This window comes from Epinephelus fuscoguttatus, linkage group LG20, assembly GCF_011397635.1.
Source record: "Epinephelus fuscoguttatus linkage group LG20, E.fuscoguttatus.final_Chr_v1".
NCBI classification, from domain to species: domain Eukaryota; kingdom Metazoa; phylum Chordata; class Actinopteri; order Perciformes; family Serranidae; genus Epinephelus; species Epinephelus fuscoguttatus.
This window is the reverse complement of record NC_064771.1, coordinates 15,847,013-15,869,215: the sequence shown is the minus strand read 5'-3', so window position 1 is coordinate 15,869,215 and position 22,203 is coordinate 15,847,013. Positions and strand designations below refer to the sequence as shown.

At 44.3% G+C, this 22,203-nt stretch overlaps 1 protein-coding gene across 6 annotated transcripts in view; it reads left to right on the top strand.

Moving 5' to 3' along the window:
- Positions 1–20,176, top strand: part of raraa (retinoic acid receptor, alpha a) — a 174,759-nt gene extending 154,583 nt beyond the window's left edge. For all 6 annotated transcript variants that reach the window (XM_049562642.1, XM_049562645.1, XM_049562641.1 and 3 more), the window contains 7 exons: positions 3,454–3,602; positions 10,673–10,814; positions 17,208–17,368; positions 17,474–17,650; positions 17,776–17,980; positions 18,193–18,351; positions 18,620–20,176. In XM_049562642.1, the coding sequence (XP_049418599.1) occupies positions 3,454–3,602; positions 10,673–10,814; positions 17,208–17,368; positions 17,474–17,650; positions 17,776–17,980; positions 18,193–18,351; positions 18,620–18,816 (1,190 nt within the window). In that variant the 3' untranslated portion in view covers positions 18,817–20,176. The remainder of the gene's footprint in view (positions 1–3,453; positions 3,603–10,672; positions 10,815–17,207; positions 17,369–17,473; positions 17,651–17,775; positions 17,981–18,192; positions 18,352–18,619) is intronic.
- Positions 20,177–22,203: the final 2,027 nt, after the last annotated feature.

Sequence of the window (22,203 nt, the reverse complement as noted above, 5' to 3'; positions counted from 1 at the left end):
TTAAATATCCCACCGATTGCGACAGACTGTAAACACAGCTTGTTCTTTTTTGTTCTAAAAATGTTTGCGTTCTGTGGAAGATCAGTGTGGTGCAGATGTTTCTCTGCATCGCTTGTAAAGAGGAAATACAGTGACAGTTAGATGGCGCGGTGATGTGGCTATTACCAGTGGTGGAAACGCGACTTTTGTGACTGAATCCTTCACCTCCTTTGCATAAAATCACCTCCCATTTTTCCTCCGCAACAAAAAAAGTATGTGTTACTGCAATATGCATAACTCTCCTTGCTGGAAAACAGTATCATTCTTGTTTACGAGCATGTGTCCACACATTCTCTCAAATGTATCACTCCTTTCCTGTAATCTCCTCTGAAATTAATCGTTTGCACTTTAGCTCCACAAAAACACTCCCATTCGTAGTTTTTCCTGGCTGCGAGTTAAATCCTGACAGCTGTGTGTATGTGTGCGTGCGTTTGTGTTTGTAACGTAGATGAATCTTAAAAACTCAAGGGAGGAAAATAAAGTAATACAGCCGAGCTTTCACTCCCTGTGTGTGTGTACCAGTTTTTATCACTTCATCTGTTTTGTGTTTTTGCCTTTTGTTTATTGCTCGAACACATCATAGTTCTCCGTCTCCTCTTTGCCTTTTTGTGCCTCCCTGCTTTCCTCCCTTCATCTCCACCCTCCATCATTTTAAAAAGCTCTCCTCTTCCTCCCATTTCCCCTGATAATGCAAATACATTTCCGAAGAATCTGCTCAATAGGCAGGAAAAAACTCTTTGTGTGTCTGGCTGTAGGCTGCGATCCAAAGTTTCACCCCTCCACCCGTATTGACCCATTTACACCAAGGAGCTTGAAAGGTTGCTGCTGGTGTCAAAGTGGCACATGACATTTGGGCCTCGTAAATGAAATGTCTTAATACGCGGGGCCTGATTGGGTGTCACTGTTAGGTGTTGCAATGTGAGCTTTATTGCCGTTAGCTTAACTGTCACCCGTCACTTGAAACCCACTTGGATATGCTGTGTGTCTCCCTGATGGCAGATTTTTTTTTATTTTTTTTTTACAGGAAGCCTAGATCATATCTGGGCATCAGGTTGGTTTATTTTGGTTGTTCTGAATGTAATCTTCCCCTGCACCATCTGCTGCATGCGCGTGAAGATTGGCAAGCTGAGACCAGCACAGAGACACTATAAAAAGATAGGAAAGTGTGTGCGTGCGTGTGTGTGTGTGTGTGTGTGTGTGTGTGTGTGTGTGTGCATGTGTGTGTGCCACAGAAAGAGAAGGAGAAAAACTTCACCCTTGCTTCATATTGCCCGATGTGCTGTGAGATTGGAGTTGTGTGGGCTGTCTCAGGATCCAATGCGATCGCGGTGTTTGTCTGCGGCGCTGTCACGTGGATTGTGTTCCCAGCTGTACTATGGGGCCTGCTGAACCAGCCCAATCTGTTAAATATAGATGGCTTATTTACACACTGAGCTGCAGGTGGCTCCTGAGCTGCTTGTCAACCTCCCCAATCCCTCTTCTGTTGAGCTGATGATGGTGGGTGGAGCATCAGGGCTGCATAGAAGCACACTGGTGTACAGTAAACCTGTATGGATATGGACTGAAGCAGAAGGATTTAGTTCACTGGTTCCAACACCTGGGGGTCGCGACAGCTTCACAAAGGTCATGGGGTCTTCTTGAGTTTAAGGGAGACAGACACAGAAGACCTATATGTCAGTGTTGCTCTCACTTCTGTGACAAAAACTAAATGGTTTTTTTTTTTTTTTTTTCCTAAGTTTAGCTTATCATTCTGGATATAAACTTAGAAAGCAGTATTCAGTACGCAGTTAAAATAACCAGAGAGCTTATAGAGCAATGGCCAGATGTCAGGGAGAAGAAAACCTTAAAGAATTTGTCCAAAAAAGACGCCTATTTAGTATTGTGATTGCTAAAAGTGAAAAAAAAATCCATGATACAGAAAATCGTATAAAGAGGTACTAAAAATATCAAGAAAATGAATTTCTGATGTCATATTCACAGGAAACAATCTGCTCATTCATCCTAATCTCTCATTTTACACAAACTTTCTGCAGTTACTGCGCTTGCTATTCGGATTTTGTGTACAGTTTAGCAGTTTTTCTGTTATTGTTACGCATTAAGTCATCAGTTGACTCAATCATAGAAAGGAAAAAGGTCAGGAACAGCTGTTTCAGATCTCTAGTTTTGATTTTTGTACTGTAACTAATCACAGTTTGTGAATGGCTGTGTGTGTTCAGGCCACCGCCACTCATGCCAAGTGTATCTTATTTCCTTAAATGGAAAAAATTACACAGTGTAACAGCCATTTGGCATCAAAACTCAGGTATCATAATGGCATCAGTGTAAAAAGAAGTACACAGAGCTAGCTCACAAAAAAAGCATCCTTTGCTAACAGGCGTTATACACTTGTTTAGACAGCCACGGGGTGCAGCTCTCTGCTGTGAATGTGTGTTTTTATATTTGATTAAAGAGCTGTGTTTGTAACACACAGGATATTGAGGTCAAAGTCCAATACATATTACATGAAGGCAACAGCAGGTTACTTCCCCACAATCCTGGACTACTTGTGTTTGTTATGTACAAGCATAGGAAATATGGGAGCCTGTGAAGCGCTCGCATGTTGTTTGATTTGTCATATTAGTGCTTGTTGGATGAAGACGGAGCGCATCCAGCCGCTTTGTGTTTACTGGTGTGATATTGACTAAGGGGCAGTGTGTGTGTGTGTGTGTGTGTGTGTGTGTGTGTGTGTGTGTGTTTGGTCGGGAGGATAAAAAAGTTACAAAGACCTGTCTTGTTTTGTCAGAAGTAGGGAGAAGTATGCTTTGCCATTTGTTGCCCTTAATTGGTACAGTATATGTTTTATCCTTTAATATTTCCAGCATTCCTACTTAAAAAGACTGTGCAATTTAAAAATAAAAATAAAAGCACAACTCCGGGCTGTGTATCAGAGGAGAAAACCTGTCTTTGAACCCTGCTAGCAAAGCAGCCTCTCACCGTAACGCTCATACACACGCAGGCCAAAACTCCAGCAGAAAATAAGAATACTCTGCAGAGGCTGGTTTCATTGGTGCTTTGATGATGTGTCTGTGTGTGTGTGTAAGAAAGTGTTTGTTCTTTGAAGATGTTTTGTGGAGTTTTCCTGTGGCGGATCTGAAAACGTGTGATCAAGAAGTTGTCCTTGCACTTGCAGTTTTTTTCCCCCCTCTTTTCAAACACATTGTTAGAAAGTGAGTAAGTTCCCCTTCTGGTGATTTGTATTGGATGTTTGTCAGCAGTGTATCTGTCTGGACCGGGTTGTTTAAGATCTGTGTGAGTGCACACATGAGATTTTGTGTTTATCCCACTGGTATCGATTAATGCTGCATGTCTTGTCAGCGCTCCATCTGATAGCGCTCACTAACCCCCTTTTCCTTGTTGCTCTTTTCCTCTCCGCAGCGATAGAGACCCAGAGTACCAGCTCAGAGGAGATAGTGCCAAGCCCGCCCTCACCTCCCCCGCCGCCCCGCGTCTACAAGCCCTGCTTTGTGTGCCAGGACAAGTCCTCAGGGTACCACTATGGTGTCAGCGCCTGTGAGGGCTGCAAGGTGAGACTCCCGGCCTTTCTCTGAAACTGCCAAGCAAGCAAGATGTTTCGTCAATCTTGTGACCTTCATGTGATTTATAGAGGGGAAAAGTACAGTCTGGTCTTCACATGCTAAGCTGAGGGGATGGAAACGATAAGGCATGTCATTTTGAGTATTTGGCATCCTGTTGGGTTTTCATCAGTGTTTAATTCTCCAATTTAGTGTTGAAAATTAGTCAAAATTGACTACTGTTTAATTGGCAGTGATTAGGTGCCTTAACATGGAACCTAATATTATCAGAATAATAGCCCAATAAGAATAAAAATGCTTCACGTGACCACCTCAGTCGGAGGAGACTGGCCCAATTGGATGAAATCAGGTTGAGCGGGTGGTGTAAACCTTTTGATAATCTTTTAAACAGGAAAATATTAGTGCCTTATAACCTCTGCTGATTTCAGAGAGAATCGTTCATAAGCGCTCTGCTAGTGTCAGCACTCTGATTAATAAATGTATTCTTTGATTTTGAAACCTTAGCCCAATGTAACATTGTTGTTACAGGCTGCATTGTGGAGTTGCTGGACATAACAGTCGTCTATCACTACCAGCAGCCTACATATGAGATGTTTAGGGAGCATTGGTAAATTGTAACATCTACCCATAGTCTGCATGTGAGGTGTTTAGGGGACATCTGTAATTTGTAGCTACAGAAAATAACCTAGATTACACTTATGATACTTACTGATGCATTTAATTTTCCCCAAAAGGTTGGAAAACAAACCATATTCTTCTTCTTCATCTGTTATTTTTCCAGCAGATTAGACGCTTCACAGCGGGTGGAGCCATATGCACAAAGTTAAAAAGTTATATGCTGATTAAACGCTTCGGGGCATGTAAACGCATGTTATCTGATCGCTTAATTTAGCACATCAGAATAATTTCAGTCAGGATAAAGAAATACTGCCCATTTAACCGCGGCTATTTACTGACACCGGCTGCTTTATTGAGTTGCCAAAGTGTCAAGATGACCTGGACAGAGTGCGATTGCCTCTTTCAACACTTAAAGAGAGGAACATGTATATCTGCACACACTGTAAAACAAGATAACGTTTATAATGGGCCTGCATCTTATCATGTAAGGTATGTGAAACTCTGTCAGCCGTGCAGGATTTTATTTTTCTTTTTGAGTGCTGCTGCTGGTTGTATCAGCTCTGCTGACGAGTCCACATTGGCCGTCTGTTATCAATACGGCCATGTTATGCAGGTGCTGAAGAGGCCTTATAGCCCCCATCTGCTGCGTTATCAGTCGATAGTTGCTGCGTGCATGCATACATGTTCCCCTCCTAGTGTTAGCACACAGACCTCTTTATCTCGCTTCTCCCAAGGCACAGAGCCAGAGTTGTGTAAGCTCAGAGGAGGACAGAGATGAGGAGGAGGGATCTGTGGAATCTAATGTAATCTTACTGCCAGGTGCAAACCTTATATATCCACTGTGTCAACATCTCACAAACCACCCTGGCAATGCTTTCTTGAATTTACCAAGTAGGATTTCGGAAGTTGTAAAGTCTTGACCCAAACAAGAGTACGGAAAATACGCCATGTAAGGTTTTCTCGTGACAACAGCCCTGTGTATGGCAGGAGAAGGAAGGGAGTGGTCTGATGACGGCAGGCAGTGTGGTGCTGTTGGTGACAGGTGCCCGCTAGACCCTTTGACTTATCGACTGTGCAGCCAATACTGTGGTCTGTATGTGTTGCCATATGTGCAGCACAAGGAGTGGTGAGGAAGGAAGGGGGTAGAGCAGGGAGAAAAAAGGCATATTGAAGAAGGCAGGAGGCAGTAGCAGTGTAAAAAAGAAACAGTGAGGATAGGCAGGAGCTGAGGGGGAATTTAGAAATGCAGACAAAACGATACAAAGATGGGAGAGACAGTGAGGGTGAGAGAGCAGCCTGAGCTCTGGGAGGCATGAACAGCTCGAAAGGGAGAAGTGGAGATGGTTGAGGGGGCAGCAGATTAGGCGGACGGGGTATAGGGGCCACAGCTGAACTCATTGACACCAGAAGAAAGACGGTCAGAGCACTGGGGGGGAAGGGGAGTAAAGAATGCACAAAGGGACGCAAGGAAGCAAGGATTTATTTATACAAACACATAACCCTTTAACAGAAACCCTCCAAGTGCTCTTTGAAACTCAACCTGCTCCCCAAACCCATCTTATAAAAATTTAATAAACTAAGTTGAGGCTGACCCCTGAGCTGTTTTATAGGGGCGACCAAACTGCTGCAGACTGTGCTGCTCCATGTGGGCGCTGTCTGCAAATTGATTTCCTGAATTGAAAGTCAGAACATTTCAAGTAATATATTGTTTTAAGTTTGCTCAGACTACAGTCAATTCTTACTTTCCTGAATCATTTAAAAAATATCACACAGATGTGATTCACAGATGTTACTGGAAATACAGTCTTTACTGTCAACACAAGACAAATTACAACTGTGTTTACTGAGAAAAGCAAAGGATGAGAAAAAGGAAGATGGTGCGTATGTGCCCATGTCATGATAGTATTGTGTAGTGTGGGTGACGCACTCAATTTTTCTAAAGTAATCGTGTTTCACAATAGTGTTTTTACACAATTTAGCACAGACTGTGGGAACCTGGTAACTTTGACTATGCATTTTTATTTCTAAGTGCTTACGTGTGTATTAAAAAGCACTGACTTTGATCTCAAAAAGGTGTGCGGCAACTCTGCGGCCATTTCAAGCCCCAAAGTGCTTTTACTGTGTCCGCTTAACAGTGCTCCCCATTGTCTAATAGCATCTGATTGAATGGGGTAATAAGTGAAATAACAAGGCTAAATCACAGCCTCTGGTGAGAGTGTGTGTGCATGTGGTTGTGTGAGACCAGTATGAAAGTATGAAATCTATTCTGTGGTAAGTGTCAGTGTTAAACACACCTCACGTCGCCTGAAGCAGATACAGTGGTTGCGCATTTGTAAGTGGTCGCCTGTGTTATTGCATACTGCTCTGTCCACATCTTTATATGAGATTTGAGTTTGTCAGTATAAAAGGACAAAGGAGGCATTTAAAAGGTATTAAACACACAGCAGTCTGACACTTGCTAATGGTAGGTAAGAACTCTGTAGCAGTGTGATAAACATAGGAGGAGTGCAAACAATAGACGAGCTGTAAACTTGAGTAATGAGTTGTTTCTCCTTAGCAATCACAGTGTTGTTTTCTCCGACAGCTCAGAACGTGTCATAACTGACACTGTAATTAGCTTTGTGAGGTTATTGTACGTCGGGGATACAGCTGATGTTTTAATTCATCAGGCAACAGTTATTGTGCAGAGCATATTATTTTAGAACAATGACAACTTAATGGAGAAGTTTCACCGTTAGTTCTTGACACTCTTAGCACCCTGAATTGTCAAAGGTCCAGTGTGTAGGATTTAGGAGTGTATACTGGTAGATTGTTTTCTTTAGTTTATATTCACCTGAAAATAAGAATTGTGTTTTTGTTACCTTAGAATGAGTCATTGTATCTACACAGGGAGCAGGTCCTTGTCCACGCCATGATGCAAAGCCATGTTTCTACAGTAAAACTCCTATTTTTAAAATAAAACTACTTTATTCAGTGTTTTTACCAGTTTAAATCACCAGGTTTGTTTGTCTTAGAGAGAGAGAGACATCTGTGGATAATTTGGCTCCCAGTAACAACCTCCTGAACATGTGGATCTTAAGTTATCAATGAAAAATGTTAGCACACATTAGCAGGTGCTGGGTTAGTGGCCTGTCTGAGATGAGCCAAACAGCATTGGAGAAACACTCATTTCTAACGTGAAACTCCTTTTTAGCGGTTTTTTTTTTTTTTCTTTTTTGGAGAGAGTTAGATCTCTGCTGATAATTCAGCTCCCGGTAACAACTTCCTAGACAATGCACACTGAAGGAATACTAACTGGGAGTTCACCTTTTGCGCACTCCAATCCGCAGTCCTCACTGCTCGATGCCTCTAAATTCTACACATTGCTGCTTTGAAGCACTGCAACACAGGTATGAAAGCTTCAATCTAGGATTAATTTGTCACCGCCACCAAATAACACAACAATTTACACAACAATGATATCATAAGCATTAGAAATGTTGGCTAAAACTATGAAAATATACCTAGTTCAACAGCTAGCCGCTAGTCCAGCTGTCTGCCCACTCAACAGCCGCAGTGCTAATTTGAAAAATTCAGGATGCCTTCTCCATATCTCTGACTTCAGAGGAGATGACTTGGCATAGCATACTCAATAATTCAGCACTACAGGCATGTGAATGTATATGGTTGTCTCATCTGAGACCGAGGTAAGTCGAGGGTTAGCAGCGTCGGCTCTGCTACAGCGTGCCAAACTACAAAGGCATTTCCTGGGGGCTGCAGCGAACAGAGGAAACAGGAGGGGGATGTTGAGCTCTGCTACTTGGAGACAGCTCGTTCGTTTGTTGTTTAAGTTCCACCGCCCGCACATACTCACCGGCATTGCACTTCTTTTCCCCTCCAGATATTAACACTTAAACATTAAATATGCATGCCCACCCCCTCATGTTTATGTTTTTGTCTTGGAGGCACGGCAGCGCACAGCAGGCGATATCTCCTCCTGGTATCCGCTGCAACGGGAGGGAAGCAAGCGACCAATATTTCCCAAAATCCCCAACCACCGCTTGGAGCGAGAATGTCCCCTGTTTGCTGTGTTTTTCAGCCCTCTTACCAAGCATCCGTCTTTGCTAATGTGTGGGCTGTAGCAGTAGCTGCTTCGTAATAGAGGCGGCGTTCACAGGCGCACACACATACACACACACGCATACACGGTCGCAGTGGGAGGCTGGGAACGCACTCTTAATCTGGGCACAGTGTGAAAGTCACGTAAGAGAGGATTCCTGTGCTTCCCTGTGAACTCGCCAACCCCAGATTCCCCCCTACTTCCCTCTTAATGAAGCATTTCCTCACACACATGCAAAGTAGAAGGCACTGACACACTCATTAATGCACGAGGCTCACAACGCACACCAGGTAGACAGCCGCCAATTCACGTGACACATACAATCATGTATGTGCCGTTGCCGTTCTCTCCTTGTTTTCATCCCTCCCTCTCCCTCTCCTCGCAGCTCTCATCTCCTCTGAACGCTGCAGGGTGGCTGACAGGCCCGCTGAGGGCTCTTGTCGCCGGGTGGATTAAGCGGTGATACAAAAAGAGGCTTAAGGGCCGCAGGAAGCAATGACTCCTAAAAGAAGGAGGGGAGGGAGGAGGGGACAGGAACAATCGACTGGCCCACGAGCCGGCAGCAACAGCCAATCGGGAGGTGCTGGGAGAGGGCACCTGAGCCTCGTGATTGCGAGGGGGGAGTGGGTCAATCCCATGTGACACTGAGGTCAGGGTCAGGGCCCAGTCGGATCAAAGGGGACATGATACACGCACGCACAGGCACACACAAAGGCCACAGACTTATCCCTCAGCATCAGCCGCGACAATTAATGTTGAACTACAAGCCTCGTTCTCTCGGCTTTGTTTGTTCAGGCCTCACGGCAGGTTTGCTCAGAGTAGTTTGCAGGTATCTGCTCAAGGTACCTGACCTTCTATTTCTAGGCTGGATATGATGTGTGAGGAGCAGGACTTTGACTGGAAAGCAACCCATCACTAATTTTTTTCTGTGACAACCAGTTGCAAAGCAGATGTGAGGCCTTGATGAAACCTGGAGAGATGTTAGGTGATGTCACCCTCTGAGGATTAAAATGCTTTGTGTTTAATCAAAGCTATCACTGGTATGTTGTTCAGACAGATACATTACAACCCGTACACATTTCCTCCTCATTAGAATCACTTCCACTCTGCGGTGGTGGACGGGAGATGTGAGAAGAGGCCGGTGATCCGGGAGGGACAAATTGCAGGCTTAGGTCCACCGGCCATCTGTCGGCTAGCAGAGCTAATCCCTCGGCATGGGATGGGGCTCCCTGGCAGCGACCCCACCACACTCCACCCCACCTCCTTCTCTCCCGAGCTAGCCCCACCCACCTTTCCACGTCCCACTGTGTCACATCAATACTGACATTGACCTGTATCACATGTGTCCGGAGCGCTCAGTGGCTGATTTGCATTAACCTCTTTTTATCTTTTTGACACACAAGGGATGTTGAAGCAACGAGGCCACAAAGGTTAACATCGGCTTTATTGGAGTTGGTATTGAGGACAACAGAAGTTCGGATGCTTTTCATCATATCTATTAGGGAGAGATACTGTCCTCTGTTTCTGTGTCTTGCTCCTGTGCGATCAAAACATAGTTAGCCTCCCCGAAGATCTCTCATTCCAGCTCAGTGACCAAAGATGAGCTCATTATAATTTGTCCTCCACCACATGGACTAAATATTTAAATGTCTTTTCTTTGATCTAGTCAGATTGAAAAGAGGGATTCCTTTTTTTTTGTTTTTTTTTTTGTTCTTACACAACAGTGTTCAGCCTATGTTCTCTCTCTGTCTCTCCCTCTCTAATAATATGCGCTTGGCCTGGATCTAGAATTGCTTATTTCTGGCTGTGTAAACTAGGCCACGCTTATATGGCACCCAGTAACCCTGTGCCTTTTGCCCCAAAAGCCTTTGGACCTGACACATCTTCATAAGAGCTTTAATGTTGGGATGGCCCTCTCTGAGCAGGTGGGCGACCTCAGAAGATGCTGATACTTCTCCGACTGTTAGTCTCTGTGCGGATTATGTCATGGAATAAGCCTTTTAAGGACTTAAGTGTTTGGTACTGTATTGCCCTTTGAATGCAGCTGCACATGGCCTCTTTTTAACTTCATTCATTTCATCTTGCAAGTTAGTTGTTGTTGAGAACTTAATGAAAAGGGACATTGTAAACATGGGCAATGAGAGTTTGCAGAAGGCAACCAATGCACATACGCTGGGCGGACACGCAACAGCAAACAATACAACTCTATTTGCCATGTCATTTAGCTGTTCGCTACTCTGTTTGCTAAGATAGTCCTATTTCCCTCACACTCCCTTTGCCACCCATCCGTCTGCGCCTGCCTTCTCTCCTCATCTACTCACCTCTCCGTCTCTCCGTCACACAGGGCTTCTTCCGGAGAAGCATCCAGAAGAACATGGTGTACACTTGTCACCGGGAGAAGAACTGCATTATCAACAAAGTCACCCGCAACCGCTGCCAGTACTGTCGGCTGCAGAAGTGCCTGGAAGTCGGGATGTCTAAGGAGTGTAAGTATACAAGGGACTGCATTACCCAGAACTCCCTGCTTCTTCCACAAGGCTTTTTGGGGCCACGCACTGATCTCATCATAGTTGTTTTAATCCCTGAGGGGTTAGCATGATTGTTACCACTGCAGGAAGTCCTAAGCCCCAGCATTTGTTGACATTTGTTCCACTACCAACATTGCATAAGCGTTCATTATTGATGCACACACACATCAGTTTTGGCGGCAGTTCATGTGTGTGTGTTTGCGCTTGATTTATTATTTATTTACAACAGCGCTGTCATTTTTCCGAGAAAATAACAAATTCAGAGTAAAATCAAAGCTGTTACTAAGAATTCCTCGCACATTGATGCTTTGATTGATTTTTTTTTTTTTTTTTTGGAGGTTTTATCTCTAAGAGAATATCCGCTGTAAAAGCGAGACAAAGGGTAGCCGTGATGCAGACTGGCAATAACAGTCAGGGTGTCGCCAGGCTTGGCAGGCCTCTGTGATGAATATGTTCTCACCTGCCGAGAGTGAAAGAGCAGGCGTCTGCTCCCATCATTGCACCCCGGGGGCTGTGTGAACACACACACTCACACACACATACACGCAGGCAGTCAGACTTGATAAAGTAATTGGAAGAGGTGTGACCGCAGAGAACTCAGAGGCCAGCAGAGCCTGATCACATGACACACAGTCAGTTATACACACGTTCGCTATCATTTTACACATTAACAGAATGTGTGTATGGGACACATTTGTCCTCATGAATACTGATAAATGCTTAGTAATAGATTAATAATATGCAGACGGAAAGTGTAGTGCCTCTCCTCCGCTCACAGGCCTGTTTAAATGCACATGCCAACAGTCCTCCATTGCTCCATCCCTCCCTGCCTCTTGTCTTCCCAGCGCTATTTACCTCATCTTTCTGGTACAGCGAGTGCAGGGAGCACTCCCCATGCCACAGCACTGTGGCTTACAGTAAAAGAAGTTATCCTCTGAGCTCCTTACCTTTGAATGGGGCCATTAATCATGGTTAGTAGGATCACAGCAGCCGGCTCTTTTACACACACACACACACACACACACACACACACACACACACACAGAGCCCACAATGAGGGGATAGACTGGAGTTGGAGAGCCATCTAGTGGTTATTTAGTAATACTGCAAAAGTTAAAGCCGGTTTCTGAATGGAGTGGAGGCTTGAAATTTTATTATCAAATTGACTTAGCCACTTTTGCTCAGCAGCTTAAAGTTTACCAGCAATGTCTTTTTCTGATTGCGGCCATTTTGTGCAGAGCGTGCTGAGTGCTCGTCTTGTGTCCTCAGCAGTGACTTTGGCTAGTGAAACTGGTCCAGGCCGGTGAGGAAGGAGAGGCTGGCCATCTGGGGCCAGCAGGGAGTCTCTCTGCCTTTCACACACACACACACACACACACACACACACACACTCAGACAAGAGAACACGCACACAAAAAAATGCATGCTTGTGCATAATTTCATGCACACGCTCACATTATGCACATGCAAGGTGACAAACACAAACTGATATGAATAAAACTGCTTAAACAGAAATGCACTCAGACAGCTCCACTTAAACACACCATACACTTGCTGTCACACACACAGAAGGTGGACCCCCCGCTAGCGCTGGGGGACGTCTGGGTGACCTTGTGTCTGTCGGCAGACAGCTCCAGACGACAGTGCCAGGCCTGCTGCCAGGTGGCAATGCCAAGCAAGACGGCGTCAGAAGGAGGGAGGGGGGGTGTTAGGAGCAAGTGGAGGGTTACAAGAGAAACGCCTGTAAGCCTGGTGGCACATTGTTATCAACCTGACAGCATGTGGTTAAAGAAGTCTAAGACTTGTGGTCACAATGAAGGTTAATGTACAGCAAGTCATGAAAGTTTACAATCATAGCAACATGGCTGAAACATGAGAAATGCTAGGAAGTATTGGCTCAGTTATAAACATGTTGCCTAGTGCAGTGGTTCCTTACATGAGAGGGACGGCCCCCCCAAAATGCCACCTGAACCCTGTGAGAGATTAGTTTCCTCATATAGAAGACATCATGAAGCTGGCATTGCAACTGGCTTCTCCAAGTATGAAATTAATGTTAGTTAGCATGTTTAATACTTTCTCCACGTGTCATTTCACTTTATTGCACGTATTTTTATGGATTGAAATGTTACGATTTCTTTATTAGTGTAGTTTCATTGAGTTGATACTGACGTCTGGTTTAAATTTCAAGTGAACAGCTGCATTGGCAAATATGTAATGGAAAAAAATTGACACATTGAATACTTATTTCCCCCAGTGTATATCCAAAAGGATTTGCAAATCACTGTATACTGTTTTCATTTACATTTTACGTAGCCTCCCAACTTTTTTTGGAATAAGAGTTGAAATTTCACCTTTAAAAATATCCAAATTAAACTTTCTAAGGTTTCAGTCTGGGTTCAAGGTTTGGAATGGCTTGATTCTACAGCAGCATGTACACACAATGTCATATTTAAATCACATTTCAGCTGAAGTAACTTCATTCCCGCTGCTGACACGTCTCAGTTTGAGTCTTTTTTGTGCATCAGGAACGATCATATGGTTCAGTTGCACAATCCTAGAAACTGAATTCATGTCTCTGAGTTCACACCAGCCATTTCCCCCTCTCTTTATCACCCCCTCCCCCCCTCACAAAGCTATCGCCCACATGTTCCTCGAGGAAGGTGTTATTCAGCGATAGAAAAAGTAATAAAAGTAAAATAAGATGAAGCGGAGAATGATGGAGAACAGCGCAAGGGGAGGATAACATCAGCCCAGGAAAGGCAGGATAGTAGAGAAAGATGAAGGCTGTGAGAGGAAAGAGTATTGAACTCAGTGTGAGCGAGAATGAAAATCTGGAGTTGAGAGAGCGGAGAGGTGGGGGGAGGAGGGATGAGAGAGGCTGGAGGACAGGGAGAGGGAGAAAGTTTCATCACTGTCGACGGTGGCTCTGCGCTGCGAGCAGCAGGAGCAGGGGGAACATTGACATTTTTATCTTTCCATTGAATTTAATCTGTGTGATGGACGAGCTGCCAGCGCTTTAATTTTCCTCACACGAATTATCCCTGTCTGCCCACCTCTCTCTGTCTTGTATACAGACACAAACACACACACACACACACTCACGCGCACATATACACACCGAGGCACTAACAGAAATTGTCTATTAACTGCACACTGCGGCTGAAATCCACTCCGAGAACAGATGATTGAGTGATGGCTGAGCGTGTGCGCTGTCACAGTATTCTGTGCACGTTACACACCAGCTCTTGTAAATCATTTTTATGCAATGAACACGTAACCGCAAACAATCCAGGATGCAAGTTCCCCCATTAGCATTCATATTCTCATAATGCATTTTGAAAGATGCATTGCTTGAAGTCAGCACGCACACAAACATCAAATGCACATTCAAGTCCACACACACAGACACACACATAATAAAAAAAAGCAAGGCAGTATTTCTTTCATTTTCGCTCCCCCGCAAACCTCCCCCCCCCCCAAGTTATTGCATGTGGCAATTCGCCATGACAGATCGCCAGTCGTGCCTAATAGTTCTTTAATGACTTCATTAAATTGTGTTGTGCGGCTTATGATTGTGCTGCCAATTTGTCAGCGCGGGTAATGTCTGGGCGCTAGGGATGCCCCACTTTTATTTGTGAATTAATTGGACATTGACTGTATTGCAGCCCTCCACCCCTCCCCTCATGGGCCAGCAGGACACAGATTCCCAATCAGCTCCACATGCGGGGCTGGCCCAAATACGTTCAGCAGCTTACTACTGTTTTATGCAACTGGCCTCAAAAGCTTAAGTTCTGCTCAAGAGGTTGTTCCTTCACTAACTAAGGCATGATTAGCTCATTAAAGGAAGTGGAAGTGGGAAGCAATATATTTATTTTTTGCTTGCTTTCATTGACATAGTTAATAAAATGTCCCATCATAACATAGATGGATGGATTGCCGAACAGGCCTACTGGGCACAGGGGTGTCAGGGGCCTTCTGGCCTTCACCTGCAAAATGTCACTCAGTATCGACAAGGAAGGGACTCACAGTGATGCAAAGGAACTACAAAGAGACCCAAAATGATCTAAAAAAAAAAAAAAATACAAATATTCCTCAAAGACAAACTGACCTGTGATGAGTCACAAAACATCAGCAAAGACATGCAGAGGAACTATGAAGAGACACATAATGACTACAAAGAGACACAAAATGACCAAAAAATATACTTCAGAGGCACAGTCTGACCCGTAGAGACACAAAATGACCAAAAAGAGACACAAAACGACTTCAAAGGGACACAAATGACCTTAAAGAAATACATATATTCCTCGAAGACACAAACTGACCTGTGATAAGATACAAAACATCAACAAAGGCATGCAGAGGAACTACAAAAAGACACAAAATGACCCGTAAAAAGACACGAAACATCAACAAAGACATGCAAAGGAACTATAAAGAGACACAAAACGACTACAAAGAGACACAAAATGACCTAAAAAAGATACAAAAATACCTCAGAGACACAAACTGACCTGTAAAGAGACACAAAATGGCCATGAAGACATGCAAAGGAACTACAAACAAACACAAAATGACTTCAAAGGGACACAAATAACCTAAAAAAGATACAAATACACCTCAAAGACACAAACTGACCTGTGATGAGTCACAAAACGTCAACAAAGACATGCAAACAAACTTCAAAGAGACACAAATATTCTTCAAAGAGACACAAAATGACTTCAAGAGGCAGAAAACAAATACAAAGAAACACAAAACAGCTACAAAGACAAAAACAAAAAGAGGCACAGCCAGCACAAAGTCTGTGTCTTGCTCCTGTTTAGGAGAGGTGGTGGGGCCGTCTGCATGCCTGTGCCCAGGGGCCCATTGTCTCATAATCTGCCCGCGATAACATCCTGTGTAATATAGGGATTGGAGTCCCACTTTACGGCATTGTTTCCTGCTGAATAGGTGTTTTGGTGACTACACCAGCCTACCGCATGAGTACCAATAAAACGCAGGCAAATAATGCATTACCGTGCTCCATCTGCACAGCAGGGTCTTCTTCATTTCTTGTTGTGGTGAGCAGTGCTTAGCAATAACATAGTGCAGCATTAGACTTCCAGCCCCCTCCTTCCTCCTTCCCTTCATGTTCTCCCAGGCAGGGAGGCCTGTCTGCGGGCTGATGGATGAGCAGCAGCACCGAGTAGTGCATCCCTCCCTGGCCCCAGGCCATGCCCCTCTGTCACAGACACTGATCTCCCATCAGCCTGAGCGCTCTCACCCTTAATGGTCAAGGTTAGGATTAAGACAAGGAAAATCTGATCTTAGGTCAGCGGCTGGGGGAGATTCAGGTACCTGGAGGGGAGGTAGAGATGAGAGAACTGATAGAGATGAGTTTAGGAAAGTGGGATGATTTAAAGTGCAGGAAACACAATTTTGGAAAGGGGAGATAGTGTGCATTGGTGAGAATGAAGAGAGGAGAGCGTGTGTTGTATAACCAAGAGAGAGAGAGAGATGTGAGAGAGAGAAAGCTGGAAGGTTTTTTTCTCCGGTATGGGCTCAGCAGCCGAGCCCTTTTAAAACCATTAGAGGCAGGATATTTGTCATATTATGTTATTAGATTAGCCGGGACCCCTAATGAAAGCTGTGGCAATTTGTCAGCCTTATGGATAGCTCCATCCCCCACCACTATTTATCAACTAGCACCCCGTCTCACCCATCCCACCCCCACCTTCAACACGCACACATACACAACCCAGTCGTAGCTAAACTGCACCCCAGTCTGGATGGGCTTGGAGAAATGGATGGAGCCTGTAATGGGATTCCAATGCTAAACACCCCGCCTAGTGTTTTTTGTCATTTGGGGTGAGCACACTATTCTCAGCCAGATCGCCCAGAGGGAAACCGCATTGGATTATTTCAAGGTCCCCCCCCCCTCCATTACCATAGCCCTTCGTCGATGGAGCCGTCTCACAACATTTATCTTACAGCACAGGATGAGAGAAGTGATGCTGCGGTTGCTGCTGCTGCTGCTGCTGGTTGCTGCAGACAGAGCATCTTTTCCTGCTGATGACTTTGCCTTTGATCTCAATCTCAGTTTACCTTGTGGTAGTACTTATGTGGGGCATATAGGCTGCGTGACATACAGCAATACAGATTCAACTGGCTGATAAAGGTCATAACAGTTTCGCCTACACTGCAGGTTTTTCAGTAGTGATTTCCTAAACATGTCACCGAGATACAGTACGAACTACTGTATACGAAGCGTAGACATGAAGTTCGTCAAGAGGTCAAGTTTGTCACTTAGGCCAAAAGTTTCTTTCACGCATATTAATGATCTCCGCCCGTCTCCTTTGCCCCCTGCAGCCGTGAGAAACGACCGGAATAAGAAGAAAAAGGATGAGAAGAAGCAGGAGTGCACAGAGAGCTACGTGCTGAGTCCTGACACAGAGCGGATGATCGACAGGGTTCGCAAGGCGCACCAGGAAACTTTCCCCTCTCTCTGCCAGCTGGGCAAATACACTACGGTCAGTAGCAAGACACCGGCAACCTGTGTGTCCCTGTATTTGTTAGCTGTAGTTTATAGTCACTGAAATATCTAATATTTTCCTCGCCTCTTCCTCTCCTTCCAGACTAACAGCTCAGAACGACGTGTATCCTTGGATGTAGACCTGTGGGACAAGTTCAGCGAACTCTCCACCAAGTGCATCATAAAGACGGTGGAGTTTGCTAAGCAGCTGCCTGGCTTCACAACGCTCACCATCGCCGACCAGATCACTTTGCTCAAAGCCGCCTGTCTGGATATCCTGGTAATAACAACAGTCCAGCATTGCTATATTCACAAAATATCACGGAAGAGATTTTTTAACAGAAGCAGAGTTACAGGAGTGGTTAAAAGCAGCACAAAGCAATTGTTTTGTGAATCTGTCCCCAGATACTCCGGATCTGTACACGCTACACACCAGAGCAAGACACCATGACTTTCTCAGATGGTCTCACGCTAAACCGAACCCAGATGCACAACGCAGGCTTCGGTCCCCTCACAGACCTGGTTTTTGCCTTCGCCAACCAGCTGCTTCCTCTGGAGATGGATGATGCCGAGACGGGGCTTCTCAGCGCCATCTGTTTGCTGTGTGGAGGTATTACACGTCTCTTCAAAACTTACTGACCATTCCTCTAAAGTTTACTACAGCTATGAGCTGGACTGAGTGTCACCCCTGTCTGTGGGTGAAACAGCAGTAATGTGGTTGTGCTGTGCTCTTTCATAGAGCTCCACCTAGTGGCTAAATGTGATTATGACAGTGGGAGATTATTGACACATTTGGTTCTGGACTTGTGTGTTTCTCCACAGATCGTCAAGACTTGGAACAAGCGGAGAAGGTGGACATCCTGCAGGAGCCCCTCCTGGAGGCGTTGAAGATTTACGTAAGGAGGAGGAGGCCCCACAAACCGCACATGTTCCCCAAGATGCTGATGAAGATCACTGATCTGAGAAGCATCAGTGCTAAAGGTCTGTTACTAACCATCAGTGTTTATATGTGCATATTGTTAAAACAGATTAGTTGATGAAGGGAATAATAATCGGGAAGATGATTTTTGCTGTGATAAAGCAAACCTATGCTGAAATATTGTTGTTAATTTTGATGATAAATAACATTTTAGTCGTCTAATTTCTACACATTCAGTTTTGCTTATGGTTCTCAATTTCACATAGTTTAAACTGTGTTGAAGAGAAGAAACAAATACCTAAAATGTATTTTGTCCATCCCTCCCTGCAGGAGCTGAGCGTGTCATCACCCTAAAGATGGAGATCCCCGGCTCCATGCCCCCTCTCATCCAGGAGATGCTGGAGAACTCAGAAGGTCTGGAAAGCGGGGCTGCAGGCGGCCGGCCCAGTGGCGCCCCACCAGGCAGCTGCAGCCCCAGTCTTTCCCCCAGCTCTGCCCAAAGCAGTCCAGCCACACAATCGCCGTAGTAGCGGCCCCACCTTTTTATTTTTCCTCACCATGCTCTCTGTCTCCTCCCACAACGTTCTAAAGAGGAGGGGCGAAGGAGGGGGCGGGGGGCCTTGACCCTGACTGCTGAACACAGGAGACTGGCAGAGCCAACCTCCAGCCTCTCCTACAACACAACTCCCCACCTCCTGATCTGCTTTCCCCTCACTCTGGAGCGCCGCCCTGCCGTGAGGGGAGGTAAGGCTGGAGCAGGTCGGGGCAACAGGATGCCTCTGAGAGACCACACCGTAAACACTGCTGATGACTCCTCCTCCTTCTCCCTCCACGTTTCCCTCCACTGCTGCTCCTCCCCTCTCCACCTTTCTCCAAAAGACTAATGGAAACAAATCTGGATGCAGCGGAGAGGTGTTTCGAATGGAACTGAGAGCGGGTGGAGCACCGTGGGACAAATATACGATCAAGGACAATGCATACAGACTGACTTGACGAACACCAGACACTTTTTTTTTGATGTACTCTGAGGCAGACTGCAAGCTTGGGACTTGTCAAAAGACCCCCCCTCCTCAAAGACTCTGGGTCTTTTCTCTTTTTCCAACTTCGAAAAAAACAGATTTCGTACAAAAAGATATATAAATATATATAGAAAAAGTTAAGGAACTATTGTGATCGACATGTCCAGAACAGAGCGGCAGGTTGAAACGAGGACATGTTTTCTGAGATTAGAAATTGTTGTACTCCTTCACTGTTTGAATCTTTTCATACCCATCTAGAGTATTGAGAGAAACCTTTCAGTTTTATCACATTTGTACATTATTCTAATTAACAAAAAGCAAAAGATGTTGAAATTTCTCTCCCGCCGACACACATGCAAACACACACACAAACAAACAAACATACACAAACAAATGTGCACAGAAAACAAGTCGCAATGAATATCACCTACTATTCCAGGTTGGATTTGTTTTCCTTTTTTTTTCTTTGTTTCTTTTTTGTTTTTGTTTTTTTTTTCTTGCTTCCAAGAGAATGGAAAAAAATGATTGTATGAACATGGTTGTATGATATGGTCACAGGTCCTTTCAAGAAATCAAAATTAATGAAGATTCATTATTAAGGTGTATTTTAAGTAGCCTTTGAGTTTGTGTATATAAGCTGTATTCATTTCTTTAAAACTATGAAGAGTTTTAGGCTTCACCTGATTTTTTTTTTTTTTAAGAATACCTTTTATGTGTTTTGTTTATAGGTTTGTGATGCAAGAAAAGACATTTTGAGCACATTTTACTGAAGGAAGTTCTTTCATGTTTTGTGTCCTACTAAATACTGGACAGACCCTTAACCAATCACTGGCTGTTCAGAATGTGGCTTTCACAGACAATTTCAACCTCCTCCCCCCCTCGCCCTTCACTTTTAAAAACATGTTTTTACATACAGTAGATGACAAAGTAGCACTCCAGTCGGGGCATAGCTTTTTTTGGCCATGTAGCAGAAAGAGATGGTGTTTCTGAAAATGGTGAGCCGGATGCCACTTGTCGCCCGCCGAGTTCAAGTGAGCCGCAGCTTCAAAGAGAGAGTTAAAAATGTGAAGACTGGTGTACATACACACTGTATTAAACACAAGTGATTCTCAGTAGCCTCTGAATGAATCGATAATCTGTCGTGGATGGGAAAAGAATAGATTGTAGTGATGCCTCTGCTTTGTCAGTGGTCAGGCAAGTGAAGGTCCCAAATGTGATGTTTGTCAACCAAGTCCTCACAAATCTCCCCCCTGGCAACCTGTGGTAGAAACAAATATGTGACTTTATGCCGGATCCAGAGCAACCTCACACCCTGTGACTCACTTTACGCCAAAACGCCTTCACCGTTAACACATACGTTTCATCCAGACCATCATTACTGTACACATGCCAATGTCTCAGGAAGGAATCATTTTGTGTGCTTGGCCTGTTCTATGTTCTGTGCTGCACCCCCCTTAACCCTCCACAGATGCACACATACACACTTCTGCTACTGAGCCCCTGAATTTTTTCTTCAGTCACTCTTTTTTTTTTTCGTTCAGCCTGGCAAAACCAGGACTTATGCAGAGAGACACTTAACCCCTGACCCCCCAGCAACGTTACGACATAGGATGCCAGTGTGGAGTCTCTCTGAGTCGTTCATGTGTTCTTTTTATTTGTACGGTCAAAGCTGCTTTTCATCATTTAGGACTTCACCTGTCCAGAACAGCGCACAACTTTTCCCTCCACAGCTAATCTGGAATAGGAACAGACACACCGTCAGTTTGAGAAGTATGGAATATGTTGCAATTTTGTCAAGATTATCAAGCGACTTTGGAAAAAAAAAACAAAAAACAACAAAAAAAGATTAAAAAATAAAACCAACATTTAATATTAAATGTGTTTGCGTTGTTCACGTGTGTGATTATTTTCTTTCTGTCCTAGAGGGGTGTCCTCAGTAGGTTTTTTTTATGTACCATATCTTCCTGAGACCCGAACTTTTGTTTGGTTTGCATTTTCAATTTCTCCAAGCTATTTGGGATTAGTAGGACCTGGTAAGTATAAAAAACAAAACACTGTCAATGATAATAGTCCCCAGTCCCTATATCCTCAAACGAGACGATAACAAAGTCCCAATGTCCTTCAATGAGCTGATGATAAATTCCTTATGTCTTCGTTGTAACCGTTGCTAACAATGGTAAAATTTGTAGGGCGAGTCATACTACAAACATTATTAATCATAAATAAACAAGTTTCAACCATAAAATGTGATCAGGTTTGGGACCTCGTCCACTTTTGTGTCAGGGTCGGCTGCAGACTTGGCAGAGATGGCTGCCATCTTGTTTTTTGGTGTATTGTGGTCTTACTGCCACTAGATGGCACAAAAAACTGTCCACAAACGAGCACAATGTGATGTCCTCGTATGAGGACACAGGGTCGCAGGGGGATATGCATGGAAAGAAGTTCAGGGTAAATCAGAAGGCAGTCACTTTCGGCACATTTGCCATCACCCACAGACCAAAAATCTATATGACAAAATATCTAAATCAAAATCAGCATTAAGGTTGCATTAAAGGGAAACTCTGTAACTTTTTAGAATGAAATAACACATCCTTTTTCCGAAAAGCTGTATTTGTAAGCAGTAAAACACACCCGTGCTCAAATGAATACAATACCCCTTTTCCACCAACATAGAATGGGTTCTGTTTGGAGCACTTCGAGCCAAAAATAAATGGGTTTCAGACCTAATTTGGTATAAAAGGTCCAGTCCAGTTTAAGCAGTAGTTTAAGGTGGCTAATGTTAGCAAAAATATTTTCCCAATGTATGACAATTGCCATCCTCCTGTAATTGTCATTTGTGGCCATAGTGGCCACTGTTTAGCAGAATTTACATGGGCTCATTCACAAATAAGAATG